At 38.5% G+C, this 16,904-nt stretch overlaps 1 protein-coding gene across 1 annotated transcript; it reads left to right on the forward strand.

Annotated features, from left to right (window-relative positions):
- The first annotated feature begins 5,253 nt into the window (after positions 1-5,253).
- On the forward strand, positions 5,254-6,345 carry LOC139738338 (beta-1,3-galactosyltransferase 1-like). Its single transcript, XM_071648977.1, has one exon. The coding sequence runs from the start codon at positions 5,254-5,256 to the stop codon at positions 6,343-6,345; it is 1,092 nt and encodes a 363-aa protein (XP_071505078.1).
- The last annotated feature ends 10,559 nt before the right edge of the window (positions 6,346-16,904 follow it).

The raw sequence follows: 16,904 nt of genomic DNA on the forward strand, positions 1-16,904 counted from the left end.
TGTGTGTGTTCAAGTTGTAATTTCTGCATCTGTGAAAAGTACATTCGGAGGGTATACTTTTGTTACTTGTGCCCAAAATATGTGATTATTTTGTTACTTTGTACAACAATAATAGTTTATGACATTACATTTGAATTATTTGAATGGCATAATGGATAACGATCATTAACTCATTACAGAAGCGTGTGCGTGTGTGTGTATGTGTGTGTGTGTGATTATGTGTGTAATAACAAATACGTGTGATACTGAGTTATATAAACAAGGATGTGGCTTCACACACACACACACACAAACAGACAAACACAATGTATGTGTGTAGCAACAAACAATGTGTGATACTGAAGTTATATAAACAAGGATGTGGCTTCATTTTTTTTTCAACGATGTTTATTCTGTTCCATTCAAAGTAATAGAAAAAAGTAACAATATTCATTTGCTACAATTGAAATGACAAAAATATACATTTGTGATCATAATAGCAAATTTTGCTATTGCTGTACATAATGACATAACAAAAATTACATTTTCATAAACCATTATCAATTTACATACAGTCACTTCCCCTATGCTCTCAAAAAAATTGCTCAAATTTAACAGTGATAATTCAATTCTTCAAGCATTAATCTTAATAATCATCCAAATGAATTATGCAGCAAAATTATACAGTAATAAATAATGGAACCATATTATTTAACAACCAATACCCGCCCACCTACTAACTCATATCCCTTCCTGAGTCCCTATGACCACCCCCACCAGTTCCCTCCCTTCCTGTTTCCTCCCCCACCCCTATCTGTACATACACACACACACACACACACACACACACACAAATTATTGTGTAACTGAGATTGCCATTATTCCACCCACTTACTTTGATTATGAGGTGAATTACCGTTCATCTTGAATGAGTTATCTACAGGGGACCTATTCATTGGACGTGCCAGTCAAAGCGTAGTTACAAAGAGTCAGAACAATGATCACTGTCCCTCAATGTCCCCTACCAACGAATTTGAGCAAATAGTTCTTGCCGTTCCACTTTTCGCCAACCATATCTCTGTGACCTACATTGCTTGCTCTCTCCTTCTCGTTCTTCTATCTCTGATTATCTCTTTCTATCTGATTGTCTGATAACATCCCCTTCAGAAAGTTGTACTTGGCAAAGAAAGCGTCGCACCTTAGGCAAACAAAAGACCCAGAACGTTCGCATGGAGAGATTCGTGGCGTCTCACCGATGTTTTTAACGCGCACGCCAAGGACTGTTCGAATACTGTGCAACGTTCTCTTTTCACGTACATGCACTCATTGTCTGCACCATTTAAAGCTGCACATAGTCTGCAAGTTCACACGCGCTCTGTATTGTTCCATTAGAAAACACTTGAGTGTACACCGAAACAGGACGAAAGGGCACGGTGCGCACATGACTGCACACAGTTATTATACTATGCATTGATAATGGTTAGAATACGTGAGAAACGAAATACTTTCTCATGCCCTGCGTTTGCTTGACCCATTGACGATCTACGACCCGTAAGAGCCACAAGACTGTTGAACAAACTACGTAATGACTTCGTTGATGACATGTATTTCATACAGGACTTTGAAGTATCAAAAGTGATGATTCTTCAATACTTTATCTGGGTATCATGTAAAATTTCATTCAAAAAAAGGTGTATTTTATTTTTCACCTATGCGTGCGGGGGGAATAATTTGCCTCATATTTTCTTTTTTTAATACCCTGTAGGTCCTACATTGAAACAACAAAACGAATATAATCAATATATAGGAACCTATATGTACCACTACAGAGTTCACTAACTGAAAGTTTGTCTTTTCAAAGTAAAGATGACGTACTGCAACTGTTCTTGGATCATTTCTTCAAAGGCGCATGCAGATAACAGTCGGGCATTCCTGGCTGGTAATGTTCTCGGCTCCCACGCGTCTCTCCGTGTAAACGCCATTGAGGTCTCACGTTTAATAGCAGTATTGCGACATACATGTATTCTCTGTGTGTGTGTGTGTGTGTGTGTGTGTGTGTGTTGTTTTTTTTTTCGTATATTTAATAAACGTTGTGTTTTTACTCTGACTACCTTACGAAAAATTCACAGGCTAAAGAGTTACATTGGATCTACATAACACGTTATACATTGTATACATATTCTGCGCAACGGGAGACTGTTCGTAAAACGTAAAGTACAATAATCAAATATTTGTCCTTGGTTATTCCATCTAGTGAAGAAAACTAAAAATGAAAACGCTCCCTACTGTTCCTTTATACACAAACAAGCATATAGCAAGAGTATTCCCCAAAAAGAAAGAATTGTAGCAATAAAAAAGTAATGCTCTTACAAACATTCCTGTTCTTTTTGTTGTTGTTATATATTGTTGTACATAATGTTGTATTTCAAATGATTTTTTTTTTCTGTATTGATGCGCTTAGAAACGTCAGTATTAAGCGCTCTATAAAGGTTTTTTTACTATTATTGTTATTACTATTATCATTAAAATAACAATATTGTTATCATAGTTATATTACTATTTTTATTATTATTGCTATTATTTTTGTTATTATCATTACTACTAAGTACTATCATTATCATTGTTGTTGTTGCTGTTGTTGTTGTTGTTGTTATCTAGAGCTTAATAAACTTGAATACGGACGACCCTCGTGGTGTTTTTAGGGAACCATTTTACATAACATGACCGCTGGAGATTATTCGAACTCACAGGAGTTTGTTTAAACAGGACATACGTCATGTCAGGAATTATCGCGGAGGGGATCCAAGACCGCCACGCCGGCATGTGATACACACAATTCACGCAGTCTGTGATAATGCGTTGCGATGTGTTGTGTTTTGTTGTACCGCGTTGTACCGCCATCTCACGGCAGCAGCCGATAGTAAAAGTTGTATCATGGCTAAATATTGGTTAGTAATAAGATGAGAGTAAATTCGGTTCAAGATTAGGGTTAGGGTCAAGGGTTTATGGTTAGACTTTGGGTTAGGGTTAGGATATGGTTCAGGATTAGGACTATGGTTAAGGTCAGGGGAAGGGTCCGTAGACCCGATGAACGTTGTTGATAAATTGCCTTGTTTTCAAAACGCGCGCAGGACTGTAGGGTTGCGTTCAGTTCATATTGGTGACTTCGTCAACGAATGTTCAATTCTATACGCGAATGTGTGTTCATTAGCTCAAATTGTTTTAATTCTTCAGCAGGTCAGTTTAGGTTAGTGTCGCAATGAAAGTACGAATCCAATTCATGTTTAGACTGGCTGCATTAAATCACACACAAAACATGATAGTAAAATATTCATCAGAATCGGATGGAAAAACAAAGATTAGAGGAGAGGTATACACAGTTTTCAAATGCTCTCCCGCGATAGCAATGTCAGTCAAAGTCATCAAGTTTCATTTACATTTTTATGAGATTTGACTTATGAGTCGCCAGTGCGTTTGCAAGAAACAAACAAACAAAAGAACAACAAAACAAAACAAAGAAGATAAGAAAGTATGAAATAAAATAAATGCATGAATAAAAAAGCAATAGATAGCTACTAACTGACTAAACAAAACAAATAAGTTAAATATTGATGACTAAAGTAATAACATTAGATAATATGAACAGATGAGTATATATGAAAAAGTATATAATTCTATCAAATACGTAAATGAATTATCAATTCATGCTGCGACGTGAATTCAAGAAAAAGAAATTTCATGTCTCTGTGACTGAGAAGACATGTTATTTTTCTTTACACTTCTTTTTTTTTCTACCTCTCTTTCGTCTATCCATCATACGTAATATGTGTGTGCTATGTTCGTGCAATGGTGTCCGGATCATTTACTAGATATCACGAAGAGATGCTTTAGATATATGTTGAGATTGTAAAGTACAGTATATATTTTCAGGTATAGGCATCCTAATACAAGCACGAGATGCTTTCAAGGCTGCCTGACTTGTATCGTAGATGCCTGTGTGATGTAGTTTTGTGCTGTATTTTGCCGACTAATATAATGGTCTCAATTGGCCTCAATCACATTCAAGAGTTGAAACAAGGAAACAGTCATCCGTGAAGAGTTGTCTTGAAGTTTCCGTGACATTTGCTTCTTTGACAAATTGCTCCCATGAAATATCTGCACGTTAAACGAGGCATACATTCTACCCACAAACATAACCCTAACCATAATCCTAATTCACACATCAAACTAAACCCATTTAAACCTTATCATAATCATAATCCTCCGCTTTATCCTAAGTCATTGGAGAAATTAAGACCGAAGCAATATTATTGTCATATGAGCGAATGTTGTGTCACATTTTGCTATAATCCATCTGTGTAACAGCATGCACATGGGAGAGTTTGGAGGCTTCGGATGATAGTCAAAGATGTTACTGTTGTGCGACAGAATGCTGGATTTCTAAACTCCAGAACGATCTTACTTTTTGTCCGATTTTACTGAACTGTCATTAATGTCTCTTTGTTTGCTTTCTATTCTACTTCAAGTCGACTTGGCCATTGAGTTAATGCACCTTTTAACTCTTCATTTATAGCATAATACAACAAAGATACAGACAGAGAACGTGTTTTATCCTTCCCCCTTTTCATAATTCAACTATCACTTTCTTCCTATTTGATCCTTTCATTTTAAAACATACCCAACGCCATGGAGAAGCTAACATCACAATTAAATCTTCCCCTTTTACATCTATGTCACATATCAAGTCTTTCCCCCTCCATTCCTAATGAACTCATGAACTTTGAGGATTATCTATTCTTAAACCAGGATAGATACTCTAAAACAACTTGTTGAGAGCTGCGTCTAACATGCCGTCGAACTTGTTTCCATTATAACAATGTGCAGGGTGAGGGGGTAAAGTCAATTTCGCCTGTTGCTTAGGAAATCCTGCAAACTGCACCCTTCTCTGCTGCACTTGTCTCTCTTAAATTGCCTCGTTTTCACCGTTCCGAGAAAATACGACATGATGTGGCGCTAAGTGCGTCATCCTGTAGAGTCCCTTCCCCAAGCTCTGGGTCGGAAGTGAGCTGCGCTCCCATAATTAGTTAGTGTAAGAGTGCTCAGACGCTGGAAAGGGGGAAAGTGGAAACTGAATGCACATGTTACTAGCTGTATAAGCCAAATACTGAAGCTGCACAGTGTCTCATCAGTATTTGTTGAGGTTGGGAGCCTCGCATTACGAAGACGTTGCTCGGCGATGAAGTTTCACTAGTACTGAAGGAAGTCCGATAAACCATGAAGACCACGAGGCGAATCGTATTCCATATCACCTTCTGCCTCTTAGTGCTCTGTTTCTTGCGAGATCGAATAATCCGGAGCGGTGTGACTGTCTACAAGCGAGATGTCAACGCGACGCTGGTCGACCCGGGGCCCGAATGTCTGCGTCACAAGTCCGATACGAATCATCGCGCCAACATCGCCCGGATCCAACGCGGCGTAGAAGGATGGATACGCCGTGTCGATCCCCACAACTACACCTATATGTTAAATCCGACGAAGAAGTGCGAAAGTCTCGATTCGGAGACGGACCACTTGCTCCTACTGATCTTCGTCAATTCTGCCCCGGATCACTTCCTTAACAGGAATCTTATTCGGAATACTTTCGGCAGACAGCCGTCTTGGCCACTTCTCGAGCTCAACAACCAGTCGATGCGACTCATCTTCTCGCTAGGAGCCGTGGATGACACCGTCATGCAGTCTCGAATCAACGATGAGTCCACTTTATTTGGTGACATTGTCCAGGAGGACTTCATCGACGACTACCTAAACATGACCCTCAAGACAGTGATGGGACTGAAGTGGGCCACGAACTTCTGCAGTCGTGCGGCGTACGTTATGAAAATCGACGACGACGTCTTGATAAACGCGCCAAAGATATCGCAAGTTTTACGAGAGGCACCAAAAAAGCGCTTCACTATGGGTGATCTCCATTCGCACGCCATTGTGCGAGATCCGAAGAGCAAGTGGGGGAAGTTCTACACCCCGAAACACCTGTGGCCCTCCAAAAAATTCCCGCCATTTTTCACTGGACCCGCGTACATATTCTCCATGGACGTAGCGAAGAAAGTGTACAAAGCGGCGATGGAAACGCCCTTGTTTCCTTGGTCTGATGTTTACATTGGAATGTGCAGTATGAAGGCTAAAGTTCTCTTGAAAAACCAAAAAGGATTCATAGCATCAGAACTCAGCAGAAACGAGGACAAACCTCTCCCAACAGGCCCAAAGGAGATAGAAAATTACAAGAAATTATACACTACATTTCATATTCCTGTTTTGCACATGGCACAGTTGTGGGAGATATGGACCAACAGAACTGTCGTTCTTTGACACTAGATTGCGCGGGACGCTTTTGATATTAATCATTCGGTTTAAAGTCTGACGCATGCATTCTCAAGATGGCACAACTGATTTATCCGCTTGTAGTCTGCGAGGGCAGATGAGTAACCGCCAGGGCCATGATTATACAGCCGACGGGAGTCTGGGAAATTAGATAATCCTCTTCCCTAGGTTTAAGTATGCACTGAGTTTCATGTAGGAATTCTAACTGGCCTACGATAGCAAAATTACGATAATCCCCAAGACTCCTCTGTACGGGTTAGTTGGATAACCATACATGGAACTACACAACCCCCATGGTTAACCAGGACATGTTCACAACGGAGTGACAGCGTAAGTCGCTTTTTAGTGTTATGAATGTCTTAATTAATGTAAATAACGATTGGTCATCTTTGACATCCAGTACGTAAAATATGTTTACCACGGAGTACCAGCGAGCGTCGAATTTGTAATGAATGATCGTCTTTGACGTCCAGTTTAACCGACGTCCTTCACGTCTTTCGATTTCATTTTTGTCAAGACTATTGACATTATCGATAGAATTTGATAGCTATGTATCGCCAAAAGAAAAGAAAAACACTTACCTTTTAAAACGGCAAGAAAAATATGTAAGTATTTCAATTTATATAGCCACTGTGAAAACATTGTAACAACAGTGAGAGGGGGAGGTGTTAGAACAGGATGACTATTCGACATAAACAATATCTGCTACTTTAAATACAGTGATAGAAACAAAGCCAACTGAATTTTGAATGGTGGCGTCTCCAAGTCACAACTTGCAACAATGGTTTATGTGGTAAGACACTGATGTCCCACGGCTTTCTCGACTTTCGCTCAACATATACCTAATCAAGACTGACTACACCATGCGGCTGCTCTTTGTTCTTCAAAACTGGTGTGTCGAAGCACAGAACAAAGTAGAATTGGTCTTACCATGGACCCTGATACCACAAAGCTTCAATGGTCTTACAAAGATCGCTTGTATAGTTGTACTTGCCCGAATCTGATAGACGATAGTACAGTGCGCTCCTGTTATAACAATCATGGTTATGACGAAATTCCGGTTTCAACGAAGTAAAATTTCTGGCCGCAACATTATCCACGCTATGTATTTTTACTGTGTATTTGTTCGGTTATAACGAAATTTCGAAAGAACGACAGAAAACTGCTGGTCCAGAGAACTTCGTTATAACGGGAGTCCACGGTAATTGATCACCGAGAGTTTATAGGGGAGAAAATCAGACTGCGGTTTGATATGTCTTTCAAGAGCTGCAGGGCCCTGTTTCATAAAGCTGTTCGTAAAGTTACGAACAACTTACGAGCGACTGGTGATCAGTTCTGATGTGCTATACTTATCAGAATTTCCATAATTCAGCATAAGAACTGATAACCAGTCGCTCGTAAGTTGTTCGTAACTTTACGAGCAGCTTTATGAAACACCCCCAGGAGTGTCATCATAATGATGTCCTATGATAGATTGCTGTCCTCCGTATTCAAGTTTTCACTGTACATTTCAGTGACCCTAACCATTTCGCAAACTCTTGTGAATGTTTAGTTCGTAGTTGACGTTAGGTGAGATTCTGTTGGTATGCGATTGTCTGTGGGCAGAATAAGGAAAACAAAACGATTCACATCGAGTTCATTGACCTAAGGAAGTCTACATGGGCCTATAACCCAGTACACCGTCTATGTAACATGTGGCCTACATGACCTCGAAAAGTTCTTTAAAGTATACTACAAAGTTTTTGTTGTTGTTGCTGCTGTTGTTGATGTTGTTGATTCGTGTCTGATGATGATGGAAGTAGATATTAACTTGGTTACCAACTTGTCAATCTTTGGCATATACTCATCTAATCAGTATAATGTTGCTAATTTAATCTGAGTCTGAAAAATCGGATAATACGACTTTTCACAGGTTTTATCTGACAAGAAATCAATTTATGAAACAACTTGTACCAGTTTATGTTTTGCAGTAATGAAAGTCTCTTGTTGACATAATGACCTTATTTGCATATAGTGTACAATAGTTGAGTATAGGCACCATATATCCGGTATATGACCTCGGAAAAGTTGCGAAGCACAAGGTTTTTGTATCGTCGATTCGTGTTTTAGATGGGCATTGAAGTTATTAGGCTTGATTGCCGCCTTGGCAATCTTGGGCAATCATCTTCATCAGGCTAATTAGCAAAATCGACTGATTAGCATGACAAGGTAGTATGTTACTAATAAACCTTTTCAAAGGTTTCCCATGACGAGGAATCCATCTTTGTAACCAGCTTCTATTATATCAGTAATGCAATTGTATAAAGAACATAATTAGTATAATGAGCTCATGAGCCTAACGAACAATATTGACGATGTCATTAACATGTACCACGTGCTTTTGAACGGGAATTCTCTCTTTTTTTTCCCAATTACGTTTTTTTTTTATTATTATTATTGTTATTTCCGTTCTCGATCGATAGATTTGTTGCTATCTTAGCAAACTTGGGCAATTATATGGCGTGATTAACTAGAACCAAGATTAGCATAAAATGAACTAAATGGCATTTATGCATGTACTTTTGGATTACAGAGTAATGTGGACAAATGGTGAGTTCATGCAAAACTTTCTCAATGATTTCTGTTACTTGGTAACCATTTGCCTCGTTCTCAATTTATATTATGCCTATATTTCAGGCACTTCGAGCAGATTAAAAGCAGAAACTATGGCCGTTGAATAACTATGTATACTAAGACTTTGAAGCGCAAGTGTCATGTACATTTTTTGTTCTATGCCTCCGCCAGTGTTGCCGGAGATGTTAATGTTTTCGGCCCGATTGTTAGTAGGCATATATAAAATGCCTCATGACATCAATAGGAAAACTGCTTTAAGAGTTGCACCTTGATCGAGTCGGTATGCAAACTAACTGTAATCTCAATTAATGCATACGGTCCTTCCCCTTCAAACCCTTCCCCTCCCCCCCCCCCCCCACACACACACTTTTAATTTCCATGTGTTGGATACTTCCATGCATATGACCTGTTCAAGTGCATTCCTGTCTCATAAAGTATAACCATTTGATATTGTACTCTGAGGCCCGAATTCACGAAGGTGGTACAAATGAAACCATGGTTTAAAAACCATGGACAAAAACCATGGAGCGCTAAGTGTCGCATGGAATATTTCGTTACGAAATCAGTCATTATTCGTCGATGAAATGATTATTTTGTAACGAAATGGCGATACTTTGTAAGTAAATGAACGTTTCGTCCACGAAATGAAAATTTCGTTAACGAATCGGTCATTTTGTCGACGAAATGACCAATTTCGTAACGAAATATTCCGTGCGACACTTGGCGCTCCATGGTTTTTGTCCATGGTTTAAACCATGGTTTCATTTGTACCTGAGGTGTGTGTGGTAAACCTGTAGTCTGGATGAACATCATCAGTTGAAAGGTCTATACTCTTAACATTCTCCTTCCCCTCCCCTCCCCAATATCTGTTTGGATGTAACATCCGAAAATGAGAGCTCTGCATTATCTATGTAGTGTATATGTCTAAGCATGTATTACGTTTACTGTATGAAACTAAAGAAGTAGTGTATACCCAACTGCCATGTATTATATCCACAAGCCCTTTGATACGTGAAGATACGTTATGTTTTTGCTTACCATTTCCAACGCAAATGTGATTTTGAACTGATGACTTGTTTCGAGATATATTTATGAAGGTCGGGATGTTTATGTGCATTGTTTCACATGTTCAATTTTGTGCTGACACGAGACAGTCCTATTATATAGGCCTACCAGTGTGTCTTATTTCACCCTTTAATTGATGTACATATTATTCCTTCGTGAATAAATCAGTCCTATTTATTGACCCAAACTATAAAGTGTCATCGTTCATGACTCAATGTCTTAAAAAAAACAGAAGATATTTCTTTTTAGTTTGTTTGATTGCTTTTAGGACGGTATGGACATACTACGACATTGAAAACCTCGAGCAAAGCATTGTACATGTATTTAAATCTTCGTGCTTCGTATTGTATCTTCGTGCCTTATGAAGTGTTTTTTTTTCGTCAAAGTGCAACACATCTTATGACTTAGAAACCAAATCAAATGATATTTCAGCTCTGTTCCATTTACAAAACCAAAACGATTTAAAAGAAAAAAAGGGGGGACTTTCAGGTACACTTGATCTTGAAGATGATCTAAATAGCTTCCTTTGCATGGACATGGCATATTCACTCTTTTTTTTTCGTTCAAATATATTCAGTATGCTTTTTACCGATGCCATTTGACAAGATCTTAAGCACGTAATATAGTACACGTCTTCATCTTGGGAATGTTTTCTCATTGAGATACATGTATAAATACGCGGGTGAATATCTTTCATTTGACCTGTTAGCTCTTTAAACAAATGCAAGTACAATGAACATTCATGGTTAAGTCGTGTGTTTTTTTTTTTCTGGCTGACAAAGCATGTAGCGTGTTTGTGTATGGGTTGAATGCACGGTTTCTGACGCGAAGAAGTACATTGAAATGTATAACACTACATTTTAACATTAACGTTAGTGACAGTTTTTATACTGCTTGTGAGAAATGATAATTAATCAGATGTCCCGTCTTAATGAACACACTTCTTGATGGTGAAATAATGTAATCCTCATGATAATTATACACACGCCCGCGTTCGTGCGCGATACCGTCTTTATAGCTGTTCGGGATGTGCTCTTGCCATAAGGACATAATTCTTTATGTCAGTATCCCCGTCCTAAAAGGCAAAACAGAGTTCTGAGAAGGGCTCAAAATTCGTTTTCACCATTTGGACTTTGCTTACAATACATGTATATCAAAACGGTATACCACGAAACTTGTCTGGCTGACGCACTTTGCCGAGATAAGGAGTTGTTTGGGGGTATTTTGAGCTCATGTGCACATTTTAGAGTAAAATACAAAAAAAGTCGACAGTTCTGCAGCTACGTGAAAAACTATACACGTTCCTTTTAACGAAATCTTCAGTTTCCGCCGCAACTCGGGGGGAAATTGAGCGTGCGGGACTTTAAACGAAACTTTCTGCAATACCTATACAGTAACTCGTGACAGTCATGGGATATTCCCAAATCGGCTGTACTACATTCTCTCCAAGGACCCTCTATCCTTCTCCATCACTCGTTTGTCTACCGTTATGTGTATCATGTCTACGACTATCTTTGTCTCTCATACACGTCCAAGTTTTCACACAACTACACGATCAAATAATTGCTATCGTTCCTCTGTGTATAACGAAGTTGGGATGGATTTTAAGTGAACTTGCTTACTGGAGTTTTCCCTGACAAATTGTTGCTTTCTGAGATAGTCTCAGAACTATGCTTGAACATTTTTTTTTTTTTAAATCCCGTGAAACACAGTTTATCTGTTCATAATCGAGTCAGTAGACCTAGTGCCAAAATCATGAAGTCGAAACAGATTTTAATCTTCCTCTTGATCTTATTTGTCTCTAAACGTGTCAAAACACAATGCTTTCACAAATAGTTTTCTTTGCACTTTTTTGTCTGCTGTACAATACACCAAAAGATCTGTGACACTCGTATTTCTTTCTCCCTCTCAGATCTCGCTCTATCTATCTTTGTAGTGACACTGGCGTAGCCAGGGGGGGGGGGGGGGGCGATGGGGGCGGTCGCCCCCCCTAAGATTTGGACCGGGGATTTGGGAGGCGGAAAAAAAATGCGTGTTTACTGTGTGCATGCACATGAAGCGGGTCTCCTTTGCAACCTTTCATCAGATAAGATATTTTTTTGAATATTTCACTCAAATTGTGCACCAGATCGTTGAATTTCAATTCAAAATATGCAAAATCTCTCGTGCTTGGGAGGGGGTATCCCCCTCCCAAACCCTCCCCCTCTGTGCCTCTTTCCATAGCTTAGTACACTTTTTAGATTTACAAAAAAAAAATACGAATAATTCTGAGTGCACAAGACTTATCACTTATATTCCGAAAAATCAAGGTTCCCTCATGTATAAGGGGAATTCCCCTTTTAATCGACCCTTTCCTCCCCCAGCCCCCCCCCCCCATCAGTTTTTTTTTTTTTTGATTTCCCAAAAAATGTTGATTCCATCATAATATGCGTATACGAGATATCTCAATTTCAACCTTAAAAAGGCAAAAGCTCCATCGGAAGGGAAGGGTGGAGATAACACTCGCCCACGCCTTCTCCCTGGTCGCCCACCCCCCCCCCCCCCCTTCCACCATGCATAGAAGTAGACTGTGGCTATACCCAGATCGTTTTATTTCAATGTTAAAAACACAAAAGCTCCGCGAGCGGGAGGGGAAATCCCCCTTACCCTATAAGCTCTACCTCACTAGACTTTATACATACACACAGATGGTGCACATTCGGAATACAGAGCTAAATTCCGTGATTTTAACACTTCGATGAAAAAGTATTGCACCAGAAATTTGCACCAGATCGCTGAATTTCAGGTCTGAAAACGCAAAATCACCTTCGTGTGGGAGGGGATATGCCCCTATCTACACCCTCGTGTGCATGCTTTTTCTGTTTGATTGCTGAACTGCAGACAGCGTTCATGATATTCAGTGTAAGAATTAATTCAAGAAGATTGATTTAAATGATACCATTTTATAGGCAAATTGTTCAATAATGATCTACACTAAAATATACTGCAACCTTAAACAAGTGGTACTGTTTCAACTCGTTAAAACGCCCCAAAAAAGGCATCAAATTGCACCATTTGCAACATCAAAATGCAAAAAGTTCTCACCGTGGGAGGGGGGACAACCCCCTCCCACTCCCTCCCTCCCCCTTCGCTCGCTCCGCTCGCTTGGGTTCAGTCGCGTTCATGATATTCAGTGAAAAGAATTAACACAAGAAGTGTACTTAAATGATACCATTTTATAGGCAAATTGTTCAATAATAATCTACATCAAAATATATTGCTACCTTAAACAAGTGGGACTGTTTCACGTCGATAAAACGCGCAAAAACATGCATCAAATTGCACCATTTAAAACATCAAAATGCAAAAAGTTCTTACCGTGGGAGGGGGGACACCCCCCTCCCACACCCTCCCCCACCCTCCCCTCCCCCCTCGCTCGCTCCGCTCGCTCCGCTCCCTCGGGTTCAGTCGCGTTCATGATATTCAGTGAAAAGAATTAACATAAGAAGTGTCCATCAAAATACATTGCTACCTTACACAAGTGGGACTGTTTTACGTCGATAAAACGCGCAAAAACATGCGTCAAATTGCACCATTTAAAACATCAAAATGCAAAAAGTTCTTACCGTGGGAGGGGGGACACCCCCCTCCCACACCCTCCCCCACCCTCCCCTCCCCCCTCGCTCGCTCCGCTCGCTTGGGTTCAGTCGCGTTCATGATATTCAGTGAAAAGAATTAACACAAGAAGTGTATTTAAATGATACCATTTTATAGGCAAATTATTCAATAATAATCTACATCAAAATATATTGCTACCTTAAACAAGTGGGACTGTTTTACGTCGATAAAACGCGCAAAAACATGCGTCAAATTGCACCATTTAAAACATCAAAATGCAAAAAGTTCTTACCGTTGCAAATTGATGTACATGTACATCATGGTATACTCTGCAGGCTACTTAATGGATGGTGTCTTCAAATGTACAAAACACACACAAACAAACAAACAAAACTGACTTGCTCAAAGAAACATACAGTTTGAATTCACTTTGACCACGACACCCACCGAATAAATATCAATTTATGCACTGGCAGGATATGTGACAAATAAAAAGTCAGAGAGAACGTTCTTAGCAATCACGAGTATCGCAAAACAAGTATAAATCTTGATATCTGTTGCGCAATCGTGCCTCAATAAATGTATTTCAACACAACAGCAAAGACAAGAAGATACATATACACAGCATGTTAAAATGTACTTTGATTTGATGGCAGAAGAGCAAAATTTATTGTACACATGAGGATGAGAACGCACAGTAATGCTGTATTAGGTAATGATGTAGCTAAAAGCATGGCAGCACTTACATGTATCTTTCCACGATACACTGCCAGTTAAAGTGAACACATCAATTATGAGCATACGTCATGTAAATTCAAGAGCATTTTTTTTTCCTGGTTCTGAACAGGTAATGTACTTGTGTGCACATGAATTTCATTAAGTAAGCATAATTGATGCACACAACCTAATACGTGGTAATAAAAAATCACTGACTTTTCACACGTCACAGCAGGAAAGTGAAATTAATGCATAGGCTCAGAAATGTAAAAACTCAGTCTGTATAATCAGCTTTACCAACCATATAATATAACAACATCATAGATGAAACATATATTAGTCCCTTATTAAAGGGTGTGTACAGTTCTGGTCGCGGTGAGGATTTAGCTTTTAACGTTTTGCGAGATATTCAGAAACCACTCTATGAGATGTCAAAGAGCATGCAATTCTAAGGGGTATCAAAAGTTTATTCGATGAAAATCGGTTTTGAAATGGCTGAGATATCCAAAATCAAGGTGAAACAAAGAGATACTAATAAAGTTGGGGCATGTCGCCTTTTATTATTAGCACTTTTTGGGATATCTCAGCCATTTGAAAACCAATTTTCATCAAATAAACGTTGAATCCTTCTTAAAATTACATGCTCTTTCATATTTCATAAGAGGCTTTTCATTATCTCACTTAGGAATGTTCAAAACATGAATCCCTACCTAAACCAGTAATGTACAGTCCCTTTAATGCAAACTTTAAAGTAGGGGAATAGTCCAAAGCTCCTGTAATATTTTGATACATCAAATGCAGTGATCCGCGGTACTTTACAGTCTTTGACGAGAGGGTAGATAAAATATCATTAGAGTTGACTTGCTCAGTAAAAAATATAAATAGGGATAAATATCTACTCTCAAAAGTTGAAATACAGTATTATAACACTGGCATTCTCCTAAATGTTTTAAATTCTTACGTGTATAATGTACTGTAAAACCAGAAATTCTCACGTGTGCATTTCAATTTTGTAAACATTGCGAGAGCCAAGAATTGCAAAATTAAAATGCACACAAAAGTTCTTGTCTACACTTTAACGCATTGGATGCCAGCGGCAATTCCCGAAAATTTCATACCGCATAAAAGGTCGTCGTCTTCAATTTGCAACATTTTATATCGTAAGTATTTCTTGCTTTACAATATCTTTTCTTCTTTTTTTTTTTTTGCTTGTTTTTGGCTGATTACCAGTTTTGACTTTTTTTCTTTGGTGACATCTGTAAGTGCTCCGGTGTTTTTCATATTTGTCAAGGTAAGGGTTCCATTATTTGTGGAAATACAGAATGTGACACGTAAGTAGCTCCAGCACCATTACAAGCTGAGGCAGAGAAGTTCTTTTCGCTATCATAATGTCAACATGATCATCGTTACCAGCATTATTACTTGACTACCAGACAAATACTTTCACAGCCATAGGTGTGAGCAAACTTGATATACTCTTTTTTGACATTTCTACAAAAGAAAAAATATATATAAATAAATACTGTACGGAATGCTGCTTGTACACCTGTAGCTTTTATTTTACACTGTACATCCCATAGATACAATTTACAGCCTTCATACTAACCACCCATATCAGAAACTCGTTTTTTTGTTTTGTTTTTTTCCACGGAAATGCATTTATACAGATGAAGAGATACATGCATCACCAGCAAATTCAATGCAAAACTTAACATGTACATGTATATCACTATTGTACACAAGACAAGAATATATACTTTGATAAAAACATGTGCCTTAAGTAGAGGCTTGACAAAACAGAAACATCTTCCAACCAAATCTCAGAGACTGAACTGGTTGCAATGCTTTTTTTTTTTTTCTTCAATGCCTTCCTGTAAGCTTTGTGATATCTTCCTTCATATGAGAGTGGAAGAGTGAAGTTTTGAAATAATTTTTTTCTGGTGGTTTCTTGGCAAACATTCCTTGAGATCTAGATGACTAATCAGCAAATATTATATAAACTTCAGCACAAATAAAGAGTAGAAATTGACCAAAAAATAAGCATGAAAACCTTTCATATTACCCATCTCCTCACAGACAACACATAGGAAAGTATAAATTCGAAGAGTTGTACCATTTCTGCCCAATTTGAAAAAAAAAAATAATAATGAGTTGATATCACTGATTTTTACCTTAAAAAGATGAAAAATTACATCCATACTGGTACTGCTGCTATGAATACCAATACCAATTACAATAATTATAGTAATTATAATAATTATACAACAAATCAATATGGAAATAAGGAAAGTCTTCATTTTAACACTCCGTAAGGTTAAACAATCCACATTTTCAAACAATATGCATTCCTTTTTCCTGTTTTCTTCACTGGATTTTCTTGTATATACAGTTCATGATATGTATGTTGACACACACTCATATGGATGGAAAATATATGTATGATAGCATCGATTTTGGTGACCTTGTCTGTACGGCAGAGCACATGTATGATCATATCGGCAGCTGTCAGTCTCTTTCAGACTAACATCCTCCAAAAAATCACACTAGTAGAGGGC

This window comes from Diadema antillarum, unplaced genomic scaffold, assembly GCF_040938485.1.
Source record: "Diadema antillarum isolate AM-2024a unplaced genomic scaffold, OU_Dant_1.0 seq00000735_RagTag, whole genome shotgun sequence".
Taxonomy (NCBI): domain Eukaryota; kingdom Metazoa; phylum Echinodermata; class Echinoidea; order Diadematoida; family Diadematidae; genus Diadema; species Diadema antillarum.

Excerpts from the sequence above, each read along its gene's own strand:
- LOC139738338 (XM_071648977.1), top strand. The coding sequence starts at position 5,254 with ATGAAGACCACGAGGCGAATCGTATTCCATATCACCTTCTGCCTCTTA.